At 36.5% G+C, this 26,420-nt stretch overlaps 1 protein-coding gene across 1 annotated transcript; it reads left to right on the top strand.

Moving 5' to 3' along the window:
* The first annotated feature begins 1,850 nt into the window (after positions 1 to 1,850).
* LOC140241104 (uncharacterized) lies at positions 1,851 to 20,992 on the top strand. The gene is made up of 6 exons (XM_072320872.1): positions 1,851 to 1,943; positions 10,180 to 10,352; positions 11,418 to 11,481; positions 12,450 to 12,548; positions 14,829 to 15,005; positions 18,488 to 20,992. The coding sequence occupies exons 2-6, from the start codon at positions 10,195 to 10,197 to the stop codon at positions 19,733 to 19,735; spliced, it is 1,746 nt and encodes a 581-aa protein (XP_072176973.1). The 5' UTR covers positions 1,851 to 1,943; positions 10,180 to 10,194; the 3' UTR covers positions 19,736 to 20,992.
* Positions 20,993 to 26,420: the final 5,428 nt, after the last annotated feature.

Below are 26,420 nucleotides of genomic sequence, written 5' to 3'. Positions count from 1 at the left end.
TGCTGTTCTTGCCAAATACATGTAGTACTAGTGGTACATGTGCCTTAAAAGATGTAAACAACCAACCTTGCCAACAGAAATGTTTTTGTGTTGTTTTGTTTTTTTTTTGCATCACATCCTGTTTAACAAAGAGCAATATTTTGTTAGTTTGTTATGAACTTTAGGGTAATCCGTATGATAATGAAAAGTTTTTTCCTGTCATCCTATACTGCCAAGTAGTTGAAAAGATAATGCAGAATAACTGCAGAGCGTTGTGGAAACTGGGTAGAGGAGAGAGAAAGAAAGAGAGAGAGATGTCCAGTTTAAGGAGGGGAAAACAAGCAAGAGTGTGAAAGTCGTGTCTTGTGGAATTTGAATGTGGATTTCAAATCAGTGTAAATTAATGAATGCTACACTGATGATTACTTTTTTCTGTTTTGATAAAAAGGCTCGAGTACACATACATGTACATCAATCTGTACAATCCATAGTAGATTTTCAGCTTTTGTTCTCTTGTCTTGCTAGCAGCTTGCTTCCATCCACCAGAGACAAAAGATGAAATGTGAAAAATAATAATAATAATAATAATAATAAAATATGAAAGATATATACATTGTATCTAAATATCTAAGAACATAACAGATCCGCAAGGAAGCCAGCTTGCTTTGACTATCGTCATTCTCTGAGTCCCATCAGTGATTAGTTACCACAGCCTATGTACCGTCTTGTCATCTGGACACTACAGTGACCAATGCACCCATTCACACAAGTGTCCAGAGAAATACAAGTACACCTATGCTGGACTAGTACTACCACTGGCTGCTGCTGCTGCTGGCACTACTGGTATGGTATTACAAGTGTACTAGTACTACTGATGTACTAGTAGTCCACTACTACTTGGCTACTATAGCTACTACAGTGTACTAGTACTACTATTAGTGCTACTACTACTACTACTATAGCTACTTACTACAGTGTATATAGTTCATAACAATCATAGGCACGTATAGATATACACGTGATACTTCTTACGGAAATACCTGCTTCTGTGGTTCACCGCAGCGAGTGTTCGGTGCAGTTACCGTTTTTGCTGCAATCGCAACACTGCAAAACGAATACTTGGGACTACACTGACGGGTTCGTGTTTGCACTCTGTATATATTCACATTCTTCTGTCGATTCCTTCATTTATTTTGATCGATTGGACTCATCAAAAGACGAGATACATACTGAAATGTGATAATAAGTGTTCAAATCAACTTCAAAATGGTTTGATGTTAGTCTATAAACAGTTAGTTTTACGTCGGGCCCGGCAAAAGCAGAAGCCGTAAGTGGAGATTCACTATGACGTCATTCATGGCAGCCTCTGCAGACGGTAATCGACCAATCACAGCACAAGGAAATCGGATTGTCTTCATTAGGGCTAGTTGACAGTGTAGTTGCTCTAGATTTTGCTGGATCCTGACCCATCTACACGAAATGACCCATAAAGAGTTACATTTTTCGATTGATTGATACATTTCCCCCCATTTCGTGATGTTTTTTTATTAACTCATTGTCTAGAAAAGTGAAATTTACCGGATGATTTTGAATTGAATTATTTTTTTTTCAACACGATTTTTGATGTGAAATTATAAAATGTTATCGCAGTCTTTTCTACTTGATATTATGATTTCTGAAAAATTCAGAATTTCGCTGATCATCTGCAAAAAAACCTGGTTTGATATCATGCACATGAAGTGAAATATCGCAGATTGAAAACCAGTCCTCGAACACGGCACGAGAGACCATTTCAAGGTCACACCGCTGCGCTGTAGAATGATTTAGACACATTTTCGCGACGCTGCCGGCTGGCTGGAACAAATTTCGATCAGTAATTGAGTGGAAGATCAGAATCACCTACCGGTACCCACTTTGAATCGTCTGTCTTGTAAAGCCGCTGGTATGAGCATAATATAAGTGAGGTAATGTTGATTCACATGGCCGTATTACTCCCATTTAACTGCCGAAGTACTTACTTACCGTCATTATTATTATTATTATTATTGTTATTAATGGTCGGTCAGAAGAGAGGGATGCATCTGCACGAGCTTTTCGCTTCAGTCCATGATACGTACTTTTCTGCTGGGAAATGGCAATAATGCTCACGTACCGACCACGACGACGTCCACACGTATGCCGACAGCACGTCACTACCATTCGATGGCCATCATGACGCCACCGCGACCGCCGCACTAGCTGCGCGCAGGTGCAGTGCTCATAATGCTGCAGCGCATGGGCACACAGCATGCACTCTGATCCTTCCGCCGAGCTCCGTACACATATTACTATAGTAGTATACTCGATCGACAGCACAAATATGGAAGTGTGGTCTCTAAAAATAGCAAAATACATGATGCAAAACGCAATGGATGAGTCATGAATCCTCATGATATGGCGCAATGTACTAGTAGATCAAATGCGATATACCGGTATGCTTGCTGGCACAAGAAAAGAAAACTAACAACCACATTACAGGACATAGGAGGGGGAAATTCCCACCTAGGTGAAATGGGCAGTTTACAGCATAGAAGAATCTAGTTATTCTCGGTGTATCTTTTTGTATCTAGAGTTAGCAGACATAGAAACGACAGCCGATATAAACTTACTAGCAGGCCATGCTGGCAGTTTTGAGATGAACGTAAGATCTACACACAGACTTCAATGCTGCACTCCTGCAGAAGGAGCAAACTGCCATTTCAGAGATTGGGCATGCATCATCCAACATTATCAGACATACATTGTAGCTATAGGCTTAGAAGTAAACTGTGACCAGGGAGGTTCCACCTCCCTGCTGTGACAAAGTGTTATCAATTTTGCATGCATAAAAAGTCAATGTGCACATTGGTGACAACCTATCGTACTAAGATGATATTATACAACAATGGGACGGTGTAATTAATTCATTTAGGCCCTGTCACTACCTGTCGTCAGTACTGGTTCATACCGGTACCGGTAGTCACTGTGTGTAGGTGGTGCAGCTAGTGCATGGTACAATTGTATGCCACTTGTGTGCCAGTATCGTGAATGCAGCTTTTGTGAAGGAGTGAATGATTTTGAATGCAAAATCATGGTGATGAGTAACACCTATTCATTTACAGTGACACATCAAAACTGACCTTATTACTGTTTGCGGGTGTAAACGACTTGTACTTCTACTTGATAATAAACTCGTGCATGTAGCACACGGAAGAACTAAAAATGACCAAACTGTGGGCGTGTAGTTTGGTCATTAATAATTCTTTAATGTTTACAACCATCATGTGCAATGTACATACACCCACAATGCATTGTCATTGTATAAATGGAAAATGATTTGTCATGAATTAGTCATCATTTTATAGCTTAAATGTTGCCAGGCTGGATTTGCTGGCAGTCATTCTGCCAATGTATGTACCGGTAGTGTGCTTGGTGACATCTTTCAGCTCCTCACTCCTAGTACAGTGCCCCAGCACAGAGAAAGAGGTGACACATGTATGTAGATCTAGTTCAGAGGCATCACATGCAGCAATAGATACAAAGCTCATCCTGAAGTTCTATTTGATGAGGTATGGAAATCGAGTGTGATATGTCGTGTGGTCAGGATCTTGATTTGAACAAGGAGCTTCAAAGCTCCTTGATTTGTACCAGAAAGTGGCTTTAAAATTTCTCTTCAAAACAAGCCCAGATTGATTTTAGATCAAGACCACTCACATGCTCTAGAATACTATCATTTGCATTACCGGTACTGTATTATTATTATTTTTTTTAATGTGATGATGAGCACTATCTTGTTACACTTCCTGTTTTTATAGGGACAGATATGTGTGCTAACCACAAATCCATTGATGCGGTCCAGTGTCTTTGTCATTGAGTACTGGTAACATGTAGAATGCATAATACCGGTACCGGTACCGGTTATCATGCAGTGTTTGGCTTGGTATAGTTCAGTGTGGACTGGAATGCAAATGAGTGTACAGCATATTACAATTGGGATGGGGTTGGGCTTTATCATCACACACTTTGAAAAAAAGAAAAAGAAAAAAAAAAATATGGCAAAGTTATATTAGTACATGTGCAATAATAACATTACCATACCTAATGCCAAAATAGTTGTTGCCAGAGCTTTTCCATGTGCTGTAAGAATGCATGGGATAATTATTTCGAAGAAAAATGAAATGATGTGTTGGCGGTATTTTTTTTCTCTCCTAGTTTTTGTATTCAGGATTACTGACAGGTATCAGAGGAACAGTTTTTTATGCTTTTACCATTGTACATTTATTTGAATAAAAAGTTCAGTGCTTCAATGTGTTCTTTGGCTTGATTGTTGAGTAGAGTCTGACAGATGGTAGATATCCCAGCAAAAGTAAACATGAAACCATTCATTTAAGTTAAAGAACAAGTTCACCTTCATAGACATGTGGGTTGAGTGAATGCAGCAATGAACACATCAGTGAGAGTTTGAGCAAAATCGGACAATCCGTTCAAAAGTTATGAATTTTTTAAGTTTCTGCTCAGTCATGGCTGGATGAGAAGACTAATAGCTTGTGATGTCATGTGAGTACAACTATATCCAAAAGAAAGAATAAAGAAAATTCAACATATTTCCATTTTTCTCGCATAACTAAAGAACACTCGACTTCTCTCTTTCAGAAGGCAGGGGGAATAATATTACCCGTAACATATGTCAGTAGCAAGTCGAAGAAATGTGCACTTTATTCAAAAAGTAAGTTTTGTGAAATTCTCTTTTTATTTTCCTTATGTAGTTGTACGCATGTGACATCATACACTGTAGTAGTCTTCTCTTCCAGCAGTGACTGCGCAGATACTTAAAATATTTGTAACTTTTGAACCGATTGTCCAATTTTCCTCAAACTTTCACTGATGTGTTCTACTAATATTGCTGCATTCTCTCAATCCTTAAATGCATATGAAGGTGGACTTGTCCTTTAAATTCTAATAGTCAAGGCGCTAATTCCTGTAAGAGGCTTAATTAAGGAGTTCGTTCAACCCACCCAGCAGAAAAGGTTTGACCAGACAAGGTGGTAGATGGGACCTCTATGAACATCCCCAGGTAGTATGTGGTTCCAAATTATGGTGTCAGTAGAATTTTACTGGCCACTTTTCATCATGATTTGTTGGAATAAACGTAAAAGAGTCTGCGCACGCCAAGACTATTACACGCACCACTAGCACTGCTACAGGCGCCAGTGCCAGTGCTGCGTGTAGTAGTCTTAGCGCGCATATACTTTTTCTTCGATAAACAAGGGTTTTGCCTGCAAACTAACTTTTCACGCCAAGCCGGGTTCGGTGTAGTGTAGTTTCTAGCCGTTTTTAATTCGTCTTTATTTCAAGAGTTCAAGCAAGCCGAGTGAGAGCGCATACCTGGTGATTGTGACGGCCGAATTGCAATCACTGGGTGTGTGCTCTCACTCCACTTAGCGCAATATATACAGCGGGCTTCTGCATAATACATCAGCTGCAACTCAGAGAAATAAAGACGAAAAAACGACTAGAAATTAAGACTAGGGTCAGTAAACGCTTGTCGCTATTTGGGGCACTGAAAACGACAAACTCACACAGTTTTTGCATTTATTTCATGAAGAATTCATCAAAACTGCATAAAACTATATATGTACATGTTGCTAGAGATGTCATCCATTCAGTGGGATTCATTGTAAGTTATAATATTGTGCATGGTTACCATGGTAACCGGATGCCTAAAGGTGACTGGTAACCCCCAAAATGCCTCCTGCTGCTGCAAACATTGTTTTTTTTTTTATCTTATAGATGCAATAAAAAAACACAATTTTTTATTGATTTTCAATAAAAAAAGTTTTCCCTGTTGCCATGGCAACCAGTATTATCCAATCAGAATTAAGTTGTCAATAACTCAAAAACTAAAGCCCATAATTTCATAAAGCTCAATAAGCATGTCCTTCCTTCTGCATAAAGTGTACGACATCAGGTATATGTGAAGAATATTTTTGAAGCATTATCAAGTTACAGCAAAATGTGTAAGCAAAGGCATAATAAACGGCCATTGAAAGAAAGATATCATTCTCGAATAGTAAAATGCATGAAAAAGTTGCATCCGTCGTACTTTCAACACAAATTTGACTTCAAAGCGTAGGCAAATGTATATAGTTTTTAATAATGTATGGACACAAATTTCCCTTAAAAATAAGATGAATACAGAAAGCAAAGCCAATATTCTGTAGTAGCTCTTTTGAGTATTTACAGAGCGATGGTTATTCAAAACAATCCAGGAAAAGAGCTGAGGAAAGCAATTGATTGTTTATGTTCTCAAAGGAAGTTTATTCAAGAACACCGATAAATTCCTTTCTAAAGAAGGAATATACACGTGCGCTGGATTATCCATCAAAGAATTAAGCATACTTTTGTGTTCGTTAGCTATTGTAATATATATATATATATATATATATATATATATATATATATATATATATAGTAAAATGAAATATGATATGTAAATTTTATTCAAAAAGTGCAGTAATGAATATTAATGCTGAGGAGAGAATGAGGGAAAAATCTTGGGCGTCTTTTCCCTTTTTATCCAGACTAATTTTACAGTGTAGAGCTCATCTACAATGAGTGATGTGCACGAAAGGCAAAAGAAACAAACCTGTCTAAATTCCAGATATTTTTGGGAGTTACCAATCACCTGTAGGCATCCGGTTACCATGGTAACCATGCACAATATTATACCTTACAATGTATCCCATTGTATTGCTGACATCTCTAGCAACATGCACATATATAGTTTTAAGGCGTTTCGATGAATCCTTCGTGAAATAAATGCAAAACTGTGATAATTTTGTCATTTTCAGTGCCCCAATAGCGACAAGCGTTACCGACCCTAGTCTTAATTTCTAGCTGTTTTTATTTCGCCTTTATTTCTCTGAGTTACAGCTTGTGTGTTGTGCCGAAGCCCGCTATATTGCGCTAAGCCGAGTGAGGGTGCATGCTCAATGATTGCCACAAAAAACGGTTCGGGCGTCACAATCGCTGGGTACGCACTCTCACTTGGCTTGCTTCAACTCGGAGAAGTAAAGACGAAATAAAAAAGTCTGGAAACTACACTACACCGACCCCAGCTTAGCGTGAAAAGTTAGTTTGCAGGCAAAAACCGATGTTTGTCGCGGAAAAAGTCTTTGTACTCTAAAACTATAACACGCACCACTGGCATTGGCGCCTGTAGCAGTGCTAGTGGTACGTGTAGTAGTCTTAGTGTGCGCAGACGCTTCCTCGAAGAATATGGTCATGTCGCAACTAAAATGGCCTGTAAAATTTCATTGATACCACAATTTGATATCACATACTACCTAGGGGTGTTCCATAGGGTCCAACCGACCACCCCATGCAGTCGAACCTTTTCTGCGGGGTGGGTTGAACGAAGTCATTTTTTCTGGGTGGCTGCGCCTGGACTATAACATAAAGTGGCCTTCTAAAGAGTGCATTTTCTTGCATGTGAACAAAGTTGACCCAAAGAGTTCCTCGTGTGAATGAGCGTGTGTAAAGCCCAAAAGAAGAACAAACTTGATTCAAATGTGTGATCATCACATGAATAAAAGTTGTGTCACAAATTTGACATGTTTTTCACAGTTTTCTGCCCACTTTTTCTAAACAGAAACAATCTGCAGACATAGAATATTGTGTCACTAAAATAACAGTTTCGCTGGAGAGTCCGAAATTTTGATGAGTTATAATCTCTGCTTTCAGAATATGGCCTGAATTAAACAAGAAAGAAAGAAAGAAAACATAAATCTGGGCAAATTTCTGATTGCATGATGAGGCATCCCAGTCCACTGCCCACTACAGTCTTAGTTCTGCCTTACATCACTTTGTCGTTGTTTTTTTTTAACATACAGTGTACATAATGCCTCTGCCATGAAGTGTCACCAGAGGCATTATGTTTTCAATGTGTCCGTCTGTCTGTTTGTCTATTCATGGAGTAGCTAGATGGTCCATCCTTAATAAATTTTGTGGACAATTCAACCTGAACTGATTGCATTGTTTATACTACACAAGCCAGTCTCTAAAAATCTAATTCTCTTTACAACATAGTTAAAGGGGAAGCTAGTAACTGATCGGTGGGAATCAGTGGAAATGCTGGGAGATGATTGTTCCAATCCTTATGGGATTCATTCAAGAGTTCATTGTATATCTATTGTTGTGTGAAAATGATTTGCTTCAGAATGGTCTCATATTCAAGTAATGTGCAGTTTAATGCTTCCAGGTTAGCGTCCCTGGTCAGTGACGGAGCATTAATCTGCACATTACTTGAATATGAGACCGTTCTGAAGCAAATCATTTTCACACAACAATAGATATACAATGAACTCTTGAATGAATCCCATAAGGATTGGAACAATCATCTCCCAGCATTTCCACTGATTCCCACTGATCAGTTACTAGCCTTCCCCTTTACAAAGATGGTACGTGTGAATAACACCACTAACTCTATGATATTTTGGGAACTTTGGGATCCCCCCCCAAAAAAAAAAAGATAAAATAAAATAAAAAATGAAATAAAAGAGAGAGAGAGAAAAAAAGAAAAAAAATGTTCAGATCATGCTAGAAAGAAGCTGACTGCCAACCTATGATTTAGTTTAATCAAGGAGGTACTAAGCCTAGTACCTCCTTGGTTTAATGACGTCTACAGTTATGGCAAATACCAAACGTGAAGGACAAGATTTTTTATTTTTTGTTTTGTTATCATAGACAAAAGTGGGTGCACCAGAAAAGTGGGCTACATCAATGCCCCTGTTTCATCATGTCATTGCTTACAAGGTGCAAGCCTTACTGTAATTTTACTCTTTAGTACTGTTTTTCAGGTAAGTATCTTCCTTTTTGCAGGCAAACAAAATTAGCTTAAGTACCAGACACATTTTTAAAGAAAAAAGTGCAAAATCATGACAGTCATAGGCAAAATGATGTGACATTTGTGCTATTTATACCAGTTTGATAGATTTACAGTTATAAGTTGATAGAAATCTATTTCAATGGCTCAAAAGTTATAGAAGAAAAGCAAATTTTAATTTGAATTCTAAAAACAAAAGTTATGCATCAAAAGCTCTGGATTTTTTTTTTTTTTTCACTTAGTGAATTTATAAAGAATTAAGTTCCTTGAGTAAGATTTGGTTACCCAAAAATTGTGTGAGGAACCGTAACTTGTGAGGGTGGAATCCCTATTAAGCACCTGCATTGAACTGTTCAGAGTTCTTATTTTGATGGCGCTCACATATAAATGCAGTTTTAAAGACTTTGAGAGAAAATTGGGTGAAAAAAACAAGAAACATGGAAATTATGACCAATTGTAATTTTCACAAATGGTGTTGGTGTCCCACAAAATATGTTAGGGCGCTTGATTTTTCTTTTGTGTGTTCTACTACAATTGTGTCTCACTCATGTATTTTACAATGTGATAGCTGTGGTTTCTTTCAAGTAATAGGTATCAGACACTGACCATTGTCAGCATTAGTTTGAAGAAAAATATGCAGAATGAATATTTGATGTCCTGCTTAGACTGGAACCTTGTTGAATCTCTCTCCTGGCCCCAAATCGATTCGTTGTGATTCTTTGAATGTTCATTGTACAGGTTGTTTTTTTGTTTTTGTTTGTTTGTTTTGTTTGTTTTTTTTTTTTTTAATATAATGACCACATGCAATGAAACAAACATGAAACTAGTGTAAAATAGGTATTGAGATGCCAAAATGGAAAGTTACCCCTGTGAGCGGGACAGGATGTCACGCTTAGAATCATGTTTTTCCCTCATGCACTGCTATTTTATATGCTGACTGGCTTCAATTTAAGTTGAGAATTTTGTTTTCACTCATTTTTGAAGGGACCTCCTGTATGTTAGAAAAAAAAAGGCTGATTCCCTGTCAAAATAAGCATGTCACAAGTTGGATACCCTAGGCCTTTTTTTGGAATTATCCAAATAGGTGGGAACTTTCAACAAAACATGGCCATTCATTCCTTCTCATTTGGAAATTGTGAATTCTACCGAGTACTTTAAACCACTTTTTGAAACTGTTCTTTTTTAGATCAATCGGCTTAGATTAAAGATAGCTTACCATTTACACATACACGTGTATGATTATAAACACATAATGTATTGATGTGGAATTGAATCTGAAACTGTCTCTTTTTCTTCAGGTTCACAGCTTACAAATGGTTGGTGTTGACCTTGATCTTGAGATGGATTCCAACCGAAAAACTTCTGCCCAAGACGTCACCTGTCCACTGTGTAGACTCCCACACAGAGAACCTTTTTCTGGTGACTGCAAGCATGCATGCTGTAAAAGCTGCTGGGCCGTTTACTTCACAAAGTTAGTGTGATATCTGCTTGTGATATGCAACCATCCATGATGAAGTACCGTGTTCCATGTTGCTTTTCAGAAAAGTACATCTGTGATCCTTAAAGGGATGGTATAGTACTGGTGGAGATCAGAATCTGGCTTTCAACATTTTGCGAGATACAAAGTACCAAGAAACCACCTATGAAATGGCACAAAGCATACTATTCTAAGAGGAATTCAAAGTTTGTTTGATGAAAATCGGTCTTGGAATGGCTGAGACGTCCAAAGACAAAGTAAAACAAAGCGATCATAATAAAAGATGGGCCCCACCGTACCTTTTAACAGGATCGCTCCATTTTGGATTTCTCAGCCATTTTAAAACCAATTTTCATCAAATAAACATTGAATTCTTCTTAGAATTACATGCTCTTTCACTTTTTCACAGGAGATTTCTCATTATCCTACCAAAAAATGTTAGAAACCAGAAGTTAAAGTATATAGGTCTCAACTAAAATTATATACAATCCCTTTAAGACTACTGCTATTGTGATGAAGTGGAATGCATTAAAGCTGAGAAAACTGCAAAATTCAGGTGATCTGCTTAGAGAAAAAGGAATCTGAGATGATCATTTTACAGTACACAGACTGACATTTTACCTATATCTCTTGTCTTGGTTTGTTTCAAAAGAATTGAAAACTCAATGTTTTATAAAGCATAGTAATACTGGTAGTGTTTTTTTAGTGACCTTTTGTGTTTGGATACCTTGCAAATTTTTTTTTTTTTTTTTTTTTTTTTTTTTTTGCTTGCAAAACTTATCTACCCATCCCAAAGTTCTTAAACTGTTTCATTTCTTATCTAGTGGCAGGTCTTTTTTTTTCTTGTTGTTGTTGTTGTTGTTGTTGTTGTTTGGACTGTTTCTAACTTATTGTAGGCTTATGAAATGAAGTTGGACAAATGAGTTTTCTTTCCCTCACCTGTTTTGCTGATGACCTAGTGAAGAAGTAAATTTCATTCAGTGTTATACCTTTTCTAAATTTTATGACTGTGCTGTATGTACATGCATTTATGTATTCATTTTTTTTTCTTTTAAACAGAAATTTACCAGCATTGGAACAGATAAAATGCCCAACATGTGGTGCTGCTCTGAAGCTGAGAGAGGTAGAATTTTTTTTTTCTCTTATTCCTTTAATATATATACATAAATATATATATTTGGGTTTTTTTTTGACATGATATTTGTGGTGCTTTGTTTCCTTTCTTTAATCAGAGTATGTGTGCAAGCATGAATACATTGACTATGAGCACACCAGTGCCAAAGCTTCTTTTTTTTTTTTTTCAGCAAATACATGTTGATTGAATAAAGTGTTTAGCAACAACAATAACAAGTGAAACTAAATGGCATTTCAACATACATAAATGTAGCAAAATAATGCATCAACTCATTTTGAATCAGAATTTGTAATACAGGTGACTTCGACTTCATAAATTAAAGATTTTCTGTGAAGAATGAGATTTCTAGAAAATTCATGACATGGCTCATTGTACAGTCATGTTACAGGAAATGTCATTGAAGAAAGCTTTTAAAGTAATTGTAATGATGCATCTTGAATTACAAGTTTTGTTAGTGTTCATAGGAATATGTGCAGTTATTTATCCCGTTGAGGATGGGCTGATTTCTACAACATGCATTTCCCATAGACACTTGCCCGAGTATACTGGGGACTCATCCTCAATGGGTTAAAGATGTACAGAATGTTGTGACTACCAAAAGCGGTTTCTAGAACATACACAAAACATGCACTGCCAATTGCTTTTAGGTTGATATTGATAGCGTCGTGCTACTATGCTATGTTTTTGTGTGTTTGGACAATTTGTTTTTGAAAATGAAGCAGAGCAAGACACCAAAGAGTTAGTCAGGTCTGTGTCGCAAGGTGGCTAGCAATTTAAGACATTCTAATTACAGTTACCATAGTAACCATTATGCTTCTTGCAGCTCATTTACTGGCCCCAGCTGCTAGCTTTGTTACGATCATGAAGCTTGTAATACTTTGAAATGTCTTCATGAAATTAAGGCCGTATTTTATGTTAATTATCAGTTTTTCTTCTCTCCTTCCTCTTTCTCAAAGCTTAAATCTGACCAAACAGCACAGAGACGCCTACAGAAATTCAAGAATGCCCGATGTAAAAACTGCTCCTGGAGAGGATCTTATACTGATTATATTGAGGTATGAAAGATTTTTACTGATTATATTGAGGTATGAAAGATTTTTACTGATACCCTAATATTATTTGATCTGTCAGAATTTAGAACCCTTCGTGTTTTTTTTTTTTTCATTTTCCACCTGAGAAGAAAGCTGGAGACCCCATATTCGGCTACATTAGCTTGTCTTCCAGGGGTCCAGTTGATATGCAATAAATGTTAATAACTGTTGTACTGATTATAACCAGGAGAGCTGCAAAGAAAGAAAATTTGCCTTTAGATGTAATTTCTATCTGTTGAGAAATATCAAATATGATATCTGCACTTCCTCCAGTCCAAACTTGAATGTTGAAAAATATATTGAAGTTGGAATCTTTTAAGTGTCTATGTAGCGTCTGGCCACACTCTATATCGGTAAATGTCTGTAATGGTCTTATAACATAGATATACCTCATCTCTGGATTGTATTGTTTGATTTCCAGCAATATCAAACCTTCATAACCATTTTGAAGATTCCATAATATGTAAAAACTATCAAAATCATGTCATAAAAAACAATTAATTTTTGAGAAATATATTTAATAGAAGATTTCTATCTTGAATCTTGTCACCACTTTGCTGCTTTATGAAAGAGTGATATCCTGAAACAAGAAAAAAAAAACACAATTAACCTGATAGGATAGGATACCTAAAAGAATTGAACTAATGAGGCCATATCTGGAAGGATAAAAAATAAGCTTGCAAACAGACATTTATATCAAGGTTTGGGTTTGGCCAAAATGTTGTTTGGGTATCTAAAAGTCAGGCACACTTTTGTTATAAAAGAAATTCCTTTAGAAATTGAAGTATTTTACAAGGGTAGCAAATTTTCTATACAGGGAAAATCTGTTATAATGGAGGTTGCTTTGACCACCAGTTTGACCTTATTATGATTGATAACTTACTTTTGATAATCTTCTGTGCAAGAGATTCCTCCTTGTTGGCAAACTTGTATTCCAGGTTCATTGTATCATGTCACTTGTATTGAAAGAGATGGGAGAGAAAGGGAGAGACAGTTTGGTGTTTGATATCACAAACAAAAACAACCAGTACAAAACTAAGACTTGACACTATTTACCTTTTCTTTTTAATAGTGGCTTCTGTGGGCCATCAAAAATCATTCAATTTTATGTTTTAGTGACCTAATAAGGAAATATGATGACCGTAGAAAATACAGAAAAACACTGAACATGAAGTAATTTGGTGACACACGGCCACCAAAACTATTTCTGGTAGCCCTTGGCCATGTCTAATGTCGAGCCTTGCATAGGGTATGGGAAGCATCTTTTAACTTAATCTACAGATTAGGTTTGATTAAGGACTACAGTTAGACAGGGATACCATGTTGTATTATTTGTATGATTTGGCAACATAGCACACAAATTTGAAGTTGGGTTTCACATTTTCCTCAATTTTTAACACTCGAGCTTTATTTTGGGCAAATTATTCATAAAGATGAGACAATATGCCAAAAAATGAAACAAACTATCAAGTCTATACCTCAGTTTATTCTTTTTTGGACAGTTTACCATTATTTCCTACTGTAAGAATGCATCCGTATGATGTGTTTAACCTAAATATTTCAGAGCAATCTTAGATACTTGCTGTATATGAAATTACTTGTCATTTCAAAGGAAGGTTTTAAAATCATCATGTCTTGCCATATCATGCATCCACATGTCACAAGATTATGAAATCATATCCTGATGATGTTATGTTGCTTCTAAATGATATTAATTGAATGATAATATGGGATGAACTTGTGTGTGATATCATAGAGTTGCCAATTTGTTTTCATTGAATACAACTGTAGTTCTAAACAAAATCGTAACTTTCTTTCCTGAAACTTTTGCTGAAACTTTTAGTGTCCTGTTTTGTTTGTTTGTTTTTGTTTTTGTTTTTGTTTTTTTTTTGGCTTCAATTCATGCAAACTAATATTCAGTATGTATTTCCAGACTCATGAACAGGAGATCCTAGGTTGATGTCCTGCCCAATGGATGCAACATCCATTGGTGAAATGTTGGATTTTATCCAAAATGTTCACACCCCCCCCCCCCCTCCACCTTGCACTGTTGGGCAAGTAATATGATTGGAAACTTACCTGTTCACAATGTTGGGCCTTTGCCATTAGAAATCCTCATAATTTTGCAAGTCAGAGAAATCCACCTTGTACTGCCCTTGCCTGCAATACTGGGGCAGTAGTAGTGGAAGGGCTGTCCTAAAGAGTAGTGCTCAAACACCACATCATGTTTGGCTCTTCTTTCAGAATCATGAACGAGTGTGTGGAAAAGTTGTCCGCATCCAGTGCAAGGTGTTTGGCTGTGGCAAGTGGCTACCTAAGAACAGAGCCCTGGAGCTGCACAGAGCAGACGACTGGTGTCCCATGATCCTCCTAATGAAGACTCGCCTCACACAGGCCGAGATCCTTCACCTTAGCATGAGGGTGAGTACCGTCACTGCAAGATAAGTTCCACATGATATTAAAAGAAACAAGTCATTTGTTGTAAAATATCTAAAGGTCATACAATAGTATCAGTATTAAGACTTTGTGAAGACTGATAGGTAAAGTTTAGCACATTATACACCCAAGCATGTTTCGAAAGTGTATGTCTCTATGTGTAATGTAGGTCTGTATTTTTTTTTCACAAAATTTAATTGAATCAGTCCTATTGTCAAAATGAGATTCACACCCGGTGAGGAGAGGAACCAACAGAGCTTGCTGTTACTGGCCCAGTATGCAAGTGGCTATCAGTGACAATATTTCATCAAAGCAGAATCATTGCTTGTTTAACCCTAATCCCACCGGGTTTTTTGAGGGACTTGAAACAACCGGGCGGCCTTTTTAGCCCCCCCCCCCCCCCCAGATCGTAGTTATAGTTAGATTTTTCAAATTTTAATTTATGTATTTTACATTAATTGATTTATGCTAATTTACGCAAAAATATTTTTTTGCCTATAAATAAAAAAATAAGGCTCCAAGACTTCTAATTTTTGGTGAACATATTCTTATCAATATCCTCAACAATGATATTGAAGCAAAAATTCGGCTTCATAATTATTTATGTATTTTAATGTTTCTTGAATATTTCTATGTATTTCTTTGTTTTTTACTCTTTTTTTTGCCAATATTTGTCGCAGATAAAATAAATCATTACCATCCATTGAAAGTAAAAATATCTATTATTATAGATTATTTAAATAAATTGTTTGCTTCAGAATGGTCTCATATTCAAGTAATGTGCAGTTTAATGCCCCGCCACTGTACAGGCATGCTAACCTGGAAACATTAAACTGCACATTACTTGAATATGAGACCATTCTGAAGCAAACAATTTTCACACAACAATAGATACATAATGTACTCTTAAATGAATCCCACAAGAATTGGAACAATCATCCCCCAGCATTCCCATTGATTCCCACTGTTCAGTTACTAGCCATCCCCTTTAAGTAGCAAACAATAGGACAGATTAAAGTGTGTTTTTGCATAAGTATCATAAATCTTTCAACATATCAAAGCTGATCAAAGGAAATCCTTGAGTGTGGTAGCCTTCAATGTCCTAAGAAAATGAATTGAGCTCGCTGTCTATTTTTATGCCTCCGCCACGAAGTGGTGCTAGAGGCATTATGTTTTTGGGTTGTCTTTCCGTCCATGATATGTCCGTACGTACGTCCGTCCGCAATTGTTTATGCGATAACTTGAGTAATATTGACTGGAATTTTATCAAACTTGGTCGAAGTATAAAGTATGATGGAGCAATTACTTGATTACATTTTGGGTAGAATTGGCCAAAGATCAAAGGTCAAGGTCAAATCATGAAATTGTATCCATTTACGCGATAACTCAAGACTGGATCAAGCAAATTTCACCAAACTTTGTCAGAGGATGATGTATGATGGGACAATTACTTGATTAGTTTTTGAGTGAAATTGGACAGAGGTCAAAGGTCAAAAATCAAGGTCAAATCCTAAAATCTATCTGTTTACGTGATAACTCAAAAAACGTGGATGAAGCAGCTTTCACCAAACTTGGTCAAAGGATGATTTATGATGGGGCAATAAGCCAGTTCACAGTTAGCACTAGTCTGCAATGACCTCTCCAACCACAGACTTTGCAAAACATGGAATAGTTCTCAAGAAGAGAAGTTGACAGTAATGCAGGAAGTGTTGATTCACATGTCAGTGCTGCATGAATGGCTTTTGTTAATCTTGCTGAAAAGCGAAAAGAATGCACATTCACCTGTAAATACCAATCTGCACCTGATTCATTTACAACACAGTTGTCAAGAAGCCCTATCTAGGTTTTGAATACCACAGTTGCAAATTCATTTCAAGAGAAGGTCTGCAATGACCGTTATCTGCACATGCTCAGATTGTAACTGTGAACTGGCTTATTAGTTGAGTAGATTTTAGTGACATTGGCAAGAGGTCAAAGGTCAAAAGTCAAGGTCAAATGCTAAAAATGTTGCTATTTCCCCCATATCCATGCAATGCCCGAAGGTATTTTCTTGAAATTTAGTGTAGACATGTACTACTGCATATAAAGATTCTCCAGAGAGAGTTTCATGTCATAAGGTCAAAAGTCAAAAGGTCAAAAGGTCAAGAGGAGAAAATGTTACAATTTCACCTTTCTCGCAAATGGTTTAATGTATCTTCATGGAAATTGGTACATACACATGTACTGACTGGTAGAGATTATCTAGGGAATGTAGGGGTCATGGGTCAATAGTCAGGGGTCAAAGGTCAAGGTCTACTCCTCAAAATTTTTCTGTTTCCCTCATATACTAGTGTATATTATGCAATGCTTGCATTATTATTTTTAAAACTTGATATATACATGTTACCTAATGGAGATTCTTGGGGAAATTTCCAGCCAGAAGGTCAAAGGTCAAAGATTAAGGGTCAAAGGCCAGGTTTAAATGCATAAAAATATATATATCGTCGCTGGGGCGACAAGACCTCGTATCTACAAAATGTCAAATGTTCGGGAGAGCCAAAAAACATGGCGGCCAAAGCACTGTGGTGAATGGGATAGCCTTTCCTTTGACATGCCGTGGTGGCTTCATTTTTGGAGTAAGACAGTTGGGATTTGGACAGGACATCACTTAATCCATTATTTGACCATTAATCCAAAAAAGTCATTTTCACCAAAATTGCAGAAACAAGGTCTTGTCACCCCAGGGACGATATATTTTATACTGTAATCACTCTTTCTTCATACCTTGAAAATTACTCAGTTGATGCATAAACTTATAAAAGGGTCGGTCAGAAGTCAAGTAAAAATCCTCAATTCCCCAAATACATGTACCTGCACTCTTAGACAATTATAGCAAACCTAGTTCAAGGAAAGTGAACATTCAAGATATTTCTGACAAACCTGTCATTTCAATATTTTGTCAGTCATGTGAAACTGTCATCACACATTGTGAAGACATTGTACCATACACCTATTGGGAGAATCATACATTATGGCGGAGGCATTAGTTGCCATAGCGACATTTCTAGTTTTATTTGAATTTCGCTCCCTCTTCTTGGCTATCATTGTTTGCTAGCCAGATTTGCAAACAACACCATGGGAGACAGACACACATCACACTAAAAACAAACAGGAATTTTCACCTTTGTCAATAATGTACGTCTTTTGATGATTTATCTTCAGATGACTTTTCTGAGTGATCATCTGAGAAATGAAGTTATCAAAATTCACACTGAAAACAGAAGTGCAATATCAGTTGATGTAGCGTAAGCAGTTCCAGCGTGATGAAATCTGGCATGCAATAGTAATGCTAACACTAGTCATGCAGAGAAGAATGTAATAGTCAATATCGACACTGGATACTGCATCACGCAGATGATTTTAAACTACTTTTAATAGAAGAACTTCTATTAAAGTGCTTATTTTCTTAAAATTATTTCGATCCACAGGAGACTTGGGATTGGACATGTGGACTGGTTCTCCGCAGCGAAAAAGCAGAGGTTAAATTATACATTGAAAGGTTAGTTGTAGTATTTAGCGTCTTGGACCCCGCAATGCCAACTGCTCTAGAAAACGATGAGTATGGGGCTACTGCTCAGATCACGGAAGACATGTGTGATGGAGATGTGTCAGCTTCGAGAACTGCATCTCAAAGGACAGACAATTCCTCTCAGAAAAAGTTCTCGAGTGATGAAAGTAGTGGAAGCAATCCTAGTAGGAATGAACCTGATGGCCACTCGCGGATTGGTCTTTCGCGCGAGAACAGTATGGTTGGGTCAGCAGCACTGAATGGTACCTACGCAGACAATAGCCCAACTACTGAGGCTTCCATGATTCCATTCCACCGACGGACATCAGGACATGGACAAGATAATGACACACATTTAGATTTGCTGGCTTTGAAACAGGAAGTATCCAAGTTAAGCCAAGAAGCAGACAAATGCAACAGACGCTTTGACGACTTGGAAAAGCTTCCCAGAGCAATTGCTGCTATAAACGATAAAAATAATGTTCTAGAGGGAGTTATGGCTACCCTGCATCGTGAAGTTATTGCAGGAAATAGCAAAATGGACAGTCTGCAAGCTTCAAGCAATTTTGGATCTCAAAAAAAGCATGAAAAATTGTCTAAAGGAATTGACAAAATGGAGCAAGAGATTAATTCACTTATTCAGTCTGTGCAGAAGCTGGAAATGAGGATATTAGAGTTAGAATCTTCCTCCAGTGGAGTCTTTCTCTGGAAGATTGACAGCTATAGCCAGAGGAAGAGAGAGGCAGCGACAACCAACGTGAAGTCTATCTACTCTAAGCCCTTCTTTACCAGCCAATATGGCTACAAGCTGTGTGGTCGAGTGTTCTTGATGGGAGATGGAGTTGGCAAGGGAACCCACATCTCTCTCTTTCTAACCATCATGCGGGGGCTGTATGATGCAGTGTTGCCATGGCCTTTCAAGCAGAAGATCACCTTCCAGCTGGTGAACCAGGCTGACCCCCTCAACAAAAGCATTGTCGAAGCGTTTCGGCCAGACCCAACGAGCTCCTCGTTCAAGCGACCGACCTCTGACAGAAACATTGGAGCTGGATGTCCTCTCTTCGCAAAGATACAACTGGTTGAAGATCCCAATCAAGGCTTTCTGAAGGATGACACCCTCTACTTGAAGATTATTTCCCAAACATCTGATGTACCAGAACTCAAGTAACTTCAAATGGCATACCTGAATATACAACGTAGTGTTGTTCCTTTCATTGTTATATTGTATAATTGATGATTGACATGCACTGTCCTCAAGGACAATTCCCCCTTTCTCATTGTTTTTATCACCTTTATATTAATTCCAAATAAAGGAACAAATTATGTTCCTTTATTTGGAATTAATGTTAAAATTTGTGTGTGAAGCAGAATTTTGAAGTAAAGACATGGGGTCCATGGCTGGTGCATTCTCGATGCGGTCCCCGTTACAGTCTGGAGTTTGTTTTGTTTCATTGGCTTGTCCTACATTTTGTGGTCTGCCTTTCACAAGTCGCTCATCAACAAATCATCACTGTCTACCACGAGCATGATCCCCAGAAATTTTGCCACACCCAATTTCATCATAGTCTGTTACATGTAGTCAGCCAAGGTCAGCATCAGAACTTGTCAGCAGCGACATGTGGGCAAATGTATGTGACAACTTATTACTCACGATTGGAATGTTTTAGAGACATGTGTTTGATTTGTTTAGATGAGACTGAAATGTAGGAAGTGATTTGAATGAAGTTATCTAGATCAGAAAAGTCTGTGAAATCAGGATGGTGTTTTGTGTATACTCTCATGAAAAGTTGGTGAAAGAGATCATCTTTGTGTGCTGCATTTGTTATGTAATGAATCAGATTAACAGGGAAGGCACAGATGATTTTTAGGTATGAATTTGGTTAAATCCATAGAAGGAAAGAGAGAAAAAGGTGTTTGGAATGCATTAGGGGAATATCATGGGTGCTTGGAACAATGGAACATACGTATGAGTCCTGTGGAACATTCAGACTTTCAGACTAACCAAATCTAGCCATTAAATTCCTAACAATTGATTGAGAAAACATATTACCAGGTACTGAGAAACATTTTAAGAGGTGCTAGAGGCAGGCATACTGATAACTTGTTGCAAAGTAAAATGCAACATTGTTCTTTTTTTTGTCCTTCCATAAGAAACAGACTCAGAGCTTACAAATGTGCACACATTGATCAAAGAGAAGGATTCCAGAAACAACATAGTCCTTGATTTTGTGCATACCCTGGATTATACTTGGAGTACAGTGTATGTTTCAATATGCTTTTATTGTCATGTTATGATACAGTTTGTAAATACCATCTGGCATAATGCATGCTTGTGTGGATTTTGTAGAAAATTGCATTGAAAAGACACTAGTAGATAGGAGATAACTTAATGAGATTGATTACTTCTCATTTATTTACTTCACCTTAGGAGAGTTCATTTGAGTCAAGTATATTCAAGGCTATGTTATCATTTGGTTATGAACTTGAGGTGAAGTCCTGATAGAATATGTTTTTGTACTCTGAATACTGTAGTATTGTATCGTATTGTACATATTGTGTGGTCTTTAAAAGTTCTCTGTACATAAACTGTATATAATGTACATAAAACTGTATAATGTACGCATGGGAAAGTTTGCTAGTGTGTTCTTCTGTCCCGGCTATTTTCAGCTCCCCTGAATCTTGAACTTAAAGATGAGCTATAACGATTGTGATAATCACCTGTTAGAAGGCCTACTGTATGTGTCCATGTAATTTCTATATGTATATGAAACTCAGTCTTAGATTTTAAACCAAATATGGAAGGATTTATCATGTGACATTGTATGGGATAGATCCAAAAGTTCAGTGGCCCTACAGGTATACAAGTAACTGAGATATGTAGAACCACTGCACTGACTGAGTATCAGATGGTCTTATCCTGATCAAGCAGCACACAACATTGAGGAGTATTGTGCACACATACAGCTGTATATATCGAAGGGAAAACAAACTGGTTGTTCATGGCGGGTTCATGGAGAAAGTTTGATCTTTTATTCATACCAAAATGCGCAATCAGATTTGGCAGGAACCATCCCAATGGGGAGGGAATGCAAAATTTACTATTTGGTCCTGCTTGAAGTCCCTATGTCTTGTGGCTCTTGCTTCGTTTAAATGCTGATTTGTTATATTTCTTATTTGTGCCCAAAGAGTGCCTGAAAGGTGTCAGATGTTTTATTGCAATGGGGCTGTACTTGGAGCAATACTGATGTTTAACGCACATTTAGCATCATTGAATCAAGCCTGTATACGGATAAGACAGTGTATAAGGAAGTCGATGAAAAGCGGAATTGCTGAATTGAGAGTGTGCTAATTAAGGAAGGATAATTCATTTATATGTGTAACATTCTGACAAAAAGGACAGCATATTGAATACATTTTTTGTGGGTCTTTTTCTGTAAAAGGGTTCCTGGCATTATATTCAGTTATAAATACCCAATGTGTATGGACAAAACTAATAGGAAATATGCACTTATGTATACATTATAGTTATGTTATTGATATGTTCAATACACTCAGTTTACTTTCCCAGTTTATATAGCTTTTTCATTGACCAGTGTTGTCATATCCCTAACATCCAAGGTCTTAGAGATACATTGTACTTTTTTAAATGCAAAAAAAAAAGAAGAAAAAAGTAGAGGGGTGTTCAATGTACTGCAGGGATAAAAAACATATTGTATGGCCATAATTATTAGGTAACTTTTGCAAATGGTTTATTACCTGTCATAAATTCATTGTTCATTATATCTCCAGTAGAACATGGTACACATGTAGGTATTTCATGAAAAGTGGAATACAGTTGTCCAGATAAAACATTCATTATTTGGGTAAATGGTTTCTTATTTACAGTTGTATCTGATTGAGAATAACATTAGTAAGGTGCATTAGATTGATCTAAACAAAGTGATCAATTGCAGCAGTTGTTAGTACTTTTAGCAAATCACCATACACAAGCTTTAAAAGTCTTGTGAGCTGAAAGTCGACTAATGAGGAAGTTAAAGTTTAACCACTTTTAAAGGAAAGGAGTTTTTGGAGATTTTGATTAATCACATAAAATATTAGCCCCTACCTTAGTAAGCATGTTGGGGTATGCCCTTCAGGACTGAGAGTGCTTTTGTGGTCCAACTGTGAATAAAAATTTCCTTAAATCTCAGAATCTCACTGAATTACATTGTAATAACAAAAAAAGGGGAAAAGGGAAGAAAAGAGACGAGTGCTGTTTTTAGGAAAGACAACAGATATTTCCAGCAGTCCAGGAATATGATGAATATATGTCATCTCTACTGTAAAAGCACTTTACAAGTTTCATTAACATCTTTCAAAAGGTACATGAATTTACTCTTTTTTAACTTAACTTTATTGTAGCTTCATTTACTAGAGCATGCTTAGTGTGTTTTATGAAAAGATGTGCTCATCACACAAAGTAGGAAGAGCATGGATTATATCATGTTTCAAATACAAGTACATGTATGTTGCGTTAGGTCCTGCATCTTCATGGAATTTTTATGTTTATTGCTCAGTAAACTTCATACCAATTTGTTGTACATTTAGGGAAATTATAGTCTTTTCGTGTTATACTGTTTATCCATCATCAACCTTTAAATCTGTGAATATGAAATGTTGCATTCTTGAGGGAAAACTACATTGTATACAGGCAATATAATGTACACATCAAGTTTGTTATTATTCATGGTAACAGAAAGTGGATTCAATATACATCATAATGAGGATGCTTAACATATTCAGTGCATTTTACCAGGATTATTGTAAATCTTTAGTATATAATGTCATTACTCATATCAACTAATTAGTCATCCTGTCTTTGATTTAAAAAAAGGCAGACAATATTAGCAAGTATGCATTTTTTAGTTTTTCAAAGTGAACGATTAGAAACTAGAATTTTCCAAGGTTGATATAAGTGTCCGTATAGTAGTGATTCCAGATGCAGAAAACTGTATCAAAACATGATACATTTCTTTTGAACACTTAAATCAGTAAAGCAGTAGCATATTGTAAGAACGATTTTCTGAAGCACCCTTTTGGAGCAAAATGTGTTGATATGGTATTTTCAATCCCTGAAGGTCATAGTAAATTTCTAGAACTGTAGAAGGGTATATCTTACTTTTGCAATATACATGTACTGCATAGTCCAGCAATAAGAAAGGCCAATCCATAGCCTGATAAATAGATGAGACCTGATCCTAGGTAAATCCAGGTAAAGAGATAGTGAGTGACTTGCACATTTAAAAAAGGGTCAACTTTGAACAGTGGTTTTAGATACGAGAACTGGTGTTTACAATAATATTTACAATGAATGACATTATGCCTGCTTACTCTCTGTTTACAAAAAAAAAAAAAATATGTCATGATTTTGTAATATTGGTCTGCAAGTAAATTTCTCTGGAGCCTGTTTATGGTAGCAGGGAGATCAGAAAGATGTTTCAAACTGAAAGCAACTCAACATTCAAGATGGCTTCAGTATGGATTAAACGAAAAATATCAGAATAGATGAAGTCTCATTAAAATTGGACATGAAATGAGAAAGTTGTGGAATTTTAACAATGTCACGATTGACATACAGTCATATTGACATCAGTCAGTCTATATTGTGTCATCTATTAGATAAGGCAATATTGTCTTTTACCTTACAACTTCATTGATTATGGTGAAGAAAAAGGTATAAAATACAAGTACATGTATGTCATGGGCAGTAGTGTTCATTACACCCCTCCCATTAAATCAAGGACAAGTCTGGAGTATACATGGGCAGGTGTCTAAGGGAAAGGCATACAATGTAGTAGCAAAATCAGTGGGCAGTAAGTTTGATTTTTTTTTTCTCTCTCTCTTTCGAAGTAGGCTAGAAAAAAAAATGAAAGTTTTAGTTACAAAACCTATTTCTGCAATGGATTGCATAAGCTAAAACAGAAAAAAGGAGAGTAAAGAAAGAATGTAAAAAAAGGACAATTAAGGATTTCCTCTATTTAAACTCCACTGCCCAATTTATTGGCGAGGTGTGGATAAGGAAAAATAATATGCCCGAGAATAAAGTGCTATTTAACTTTTGATATTCTGTGTACAAAATATCTTTGCTGTACATCAGGATTTAATACCAGCATGTAATTGTTCTGTGTGTGATGTAACCTTGTATCATTCCGGGATGTTGTCTACTAAAGGGACAACTATAACCTGGGATAGGCATGCAAGATGAAATCATCCAGAGCATATGCAGGCTTGTATAGTTTTATTTATCATTATCATTGTTGTTATAGGATTATAATCAGTATACTCAGTAGAGATATACCAACGCAAAGTTGGGGGTGCAGATTCATATTGACCTTACTATCCATGCCTTGTATACGTCTTCTTAGCCTCTTGTGTTCCATGGCCTGAATAGTAATTACTTTGGAGTGGTGCCATCTTCACCAGGATGATTTTACGAGTACTGGTAATTTGACAGGTATTGTCTAAATTTCCTGCACAGAGGTTGAGAATCACAGGAAGCAGTTGTCAGCATTAAAAGGGAGTGTACAAAAGAACATTGATGTGATTAGACTTCTTGCCATTGGGGAATATCTTATATTGGAAGATACTCAGAATTTCCTGACTACTGTGTATGCATATAGTCCTAGATTTTTGTTGTTGTTATATTTGACATTAGCATTTTATTGCTTACCAGAAACAAGTAAAACAAACCCACCCCAAACCCCATAAATTATGATTTTAGTCAATGACATACATGTACGTGCAACTACAACCCCTTCCATGTCAATAGATATTTTTACTGGAATGTAACGACATGTATCATGTATGCAAAAGAGGATATAAAATACAACTGTATAGTATATATATATATTTATATATATATAAGAGAAACTTCAAGTTTCCTAATTGGAGGAAGACTCATGAGACAATGCCATCACCTCTTTTTTGCATTTGTGATTGTGACAGAAATCCCTGTTCTGTGAAAATCACAACTTTCTCATGTTACATTCAATTTTATATGAGACTTTTGTCCATTCTGTTCACTTTTACTCTGTAAGTTACACATACTATGTGAAGTGGCATTTCAGTTTTAACAGTTGTGCTAGAAAAGATGAATGGCATGTTATGTTGAGGTATGTTTAATTCAGAATTTTTGATGGTATAGAAGATGCGTAAAGAATATTTGACTGTAGAGGTGCAAAAAGTGTTCTAAAGTTAAATTAAAATTGACTTTGAAATGACAGAGAGATCCAAAATAGAGTAATCCTAATAAAAGGTTGGTCCCACTTTTTTAAAGATTGCTTTGTTTTACTTGTTTTCATCTCATAAAATTTTGATCCCTCTGGTATTTTACAAGCTGCATCTTGGTATCTTGCAAAAAGTTAAAGGCTCCAACAAACTATACCATCTCTTTAATTTTGGTTTAATGATCAATACAGTAAATGCATGCTTGTTTTTGCTGTAAATACGCTGTCAACTATAAAAAAAAAAGTGTGATAGATTTAGTGCCTTTAGGGCTGCAGTAGTTTAGAAAAGAATTTTATTAGTTATGATGTCATGTTCAACTTCTCAATCCACATGCTATGTGATTTGCCTTTTTGATTTTTTATTTGCAACATAAACATAAAGATTGATATTACTATCTAGTGCATTATTTCATAGTTTGCATGATGTTTGTTTTCCCATTTATCTCATTTCTCTGTAAAGTTAGAGAGAACTTCAACTTCATTTCAGTGAACTTGGTGATTTACTGTATGATGTATGTTAGGCAATCAAACATTTTTTTTTCTTCATTTTAAAAGAATTATTTTTTTTTTCTCACAAAGTTTCCACTC

The sequence above is a fragment of the Diadema setosum genome, chromosome 17 (assembly GCF_964275005.1).
Source record: "Diadema setosum chromosome 17, eeDiaSeto1, whole genome shotgun sequence".
NCBI lineage: Eukaryota > Metazoa > Echinodermata > Echinoidea > Diadematoida > Diadematidae > Diadema > Diadema setosum.
The sequence above is the reverse complement of the archived record's forward strand: the minus strand, read 5'-3'. Positions and strand labels throughout refer to the sequence as shown.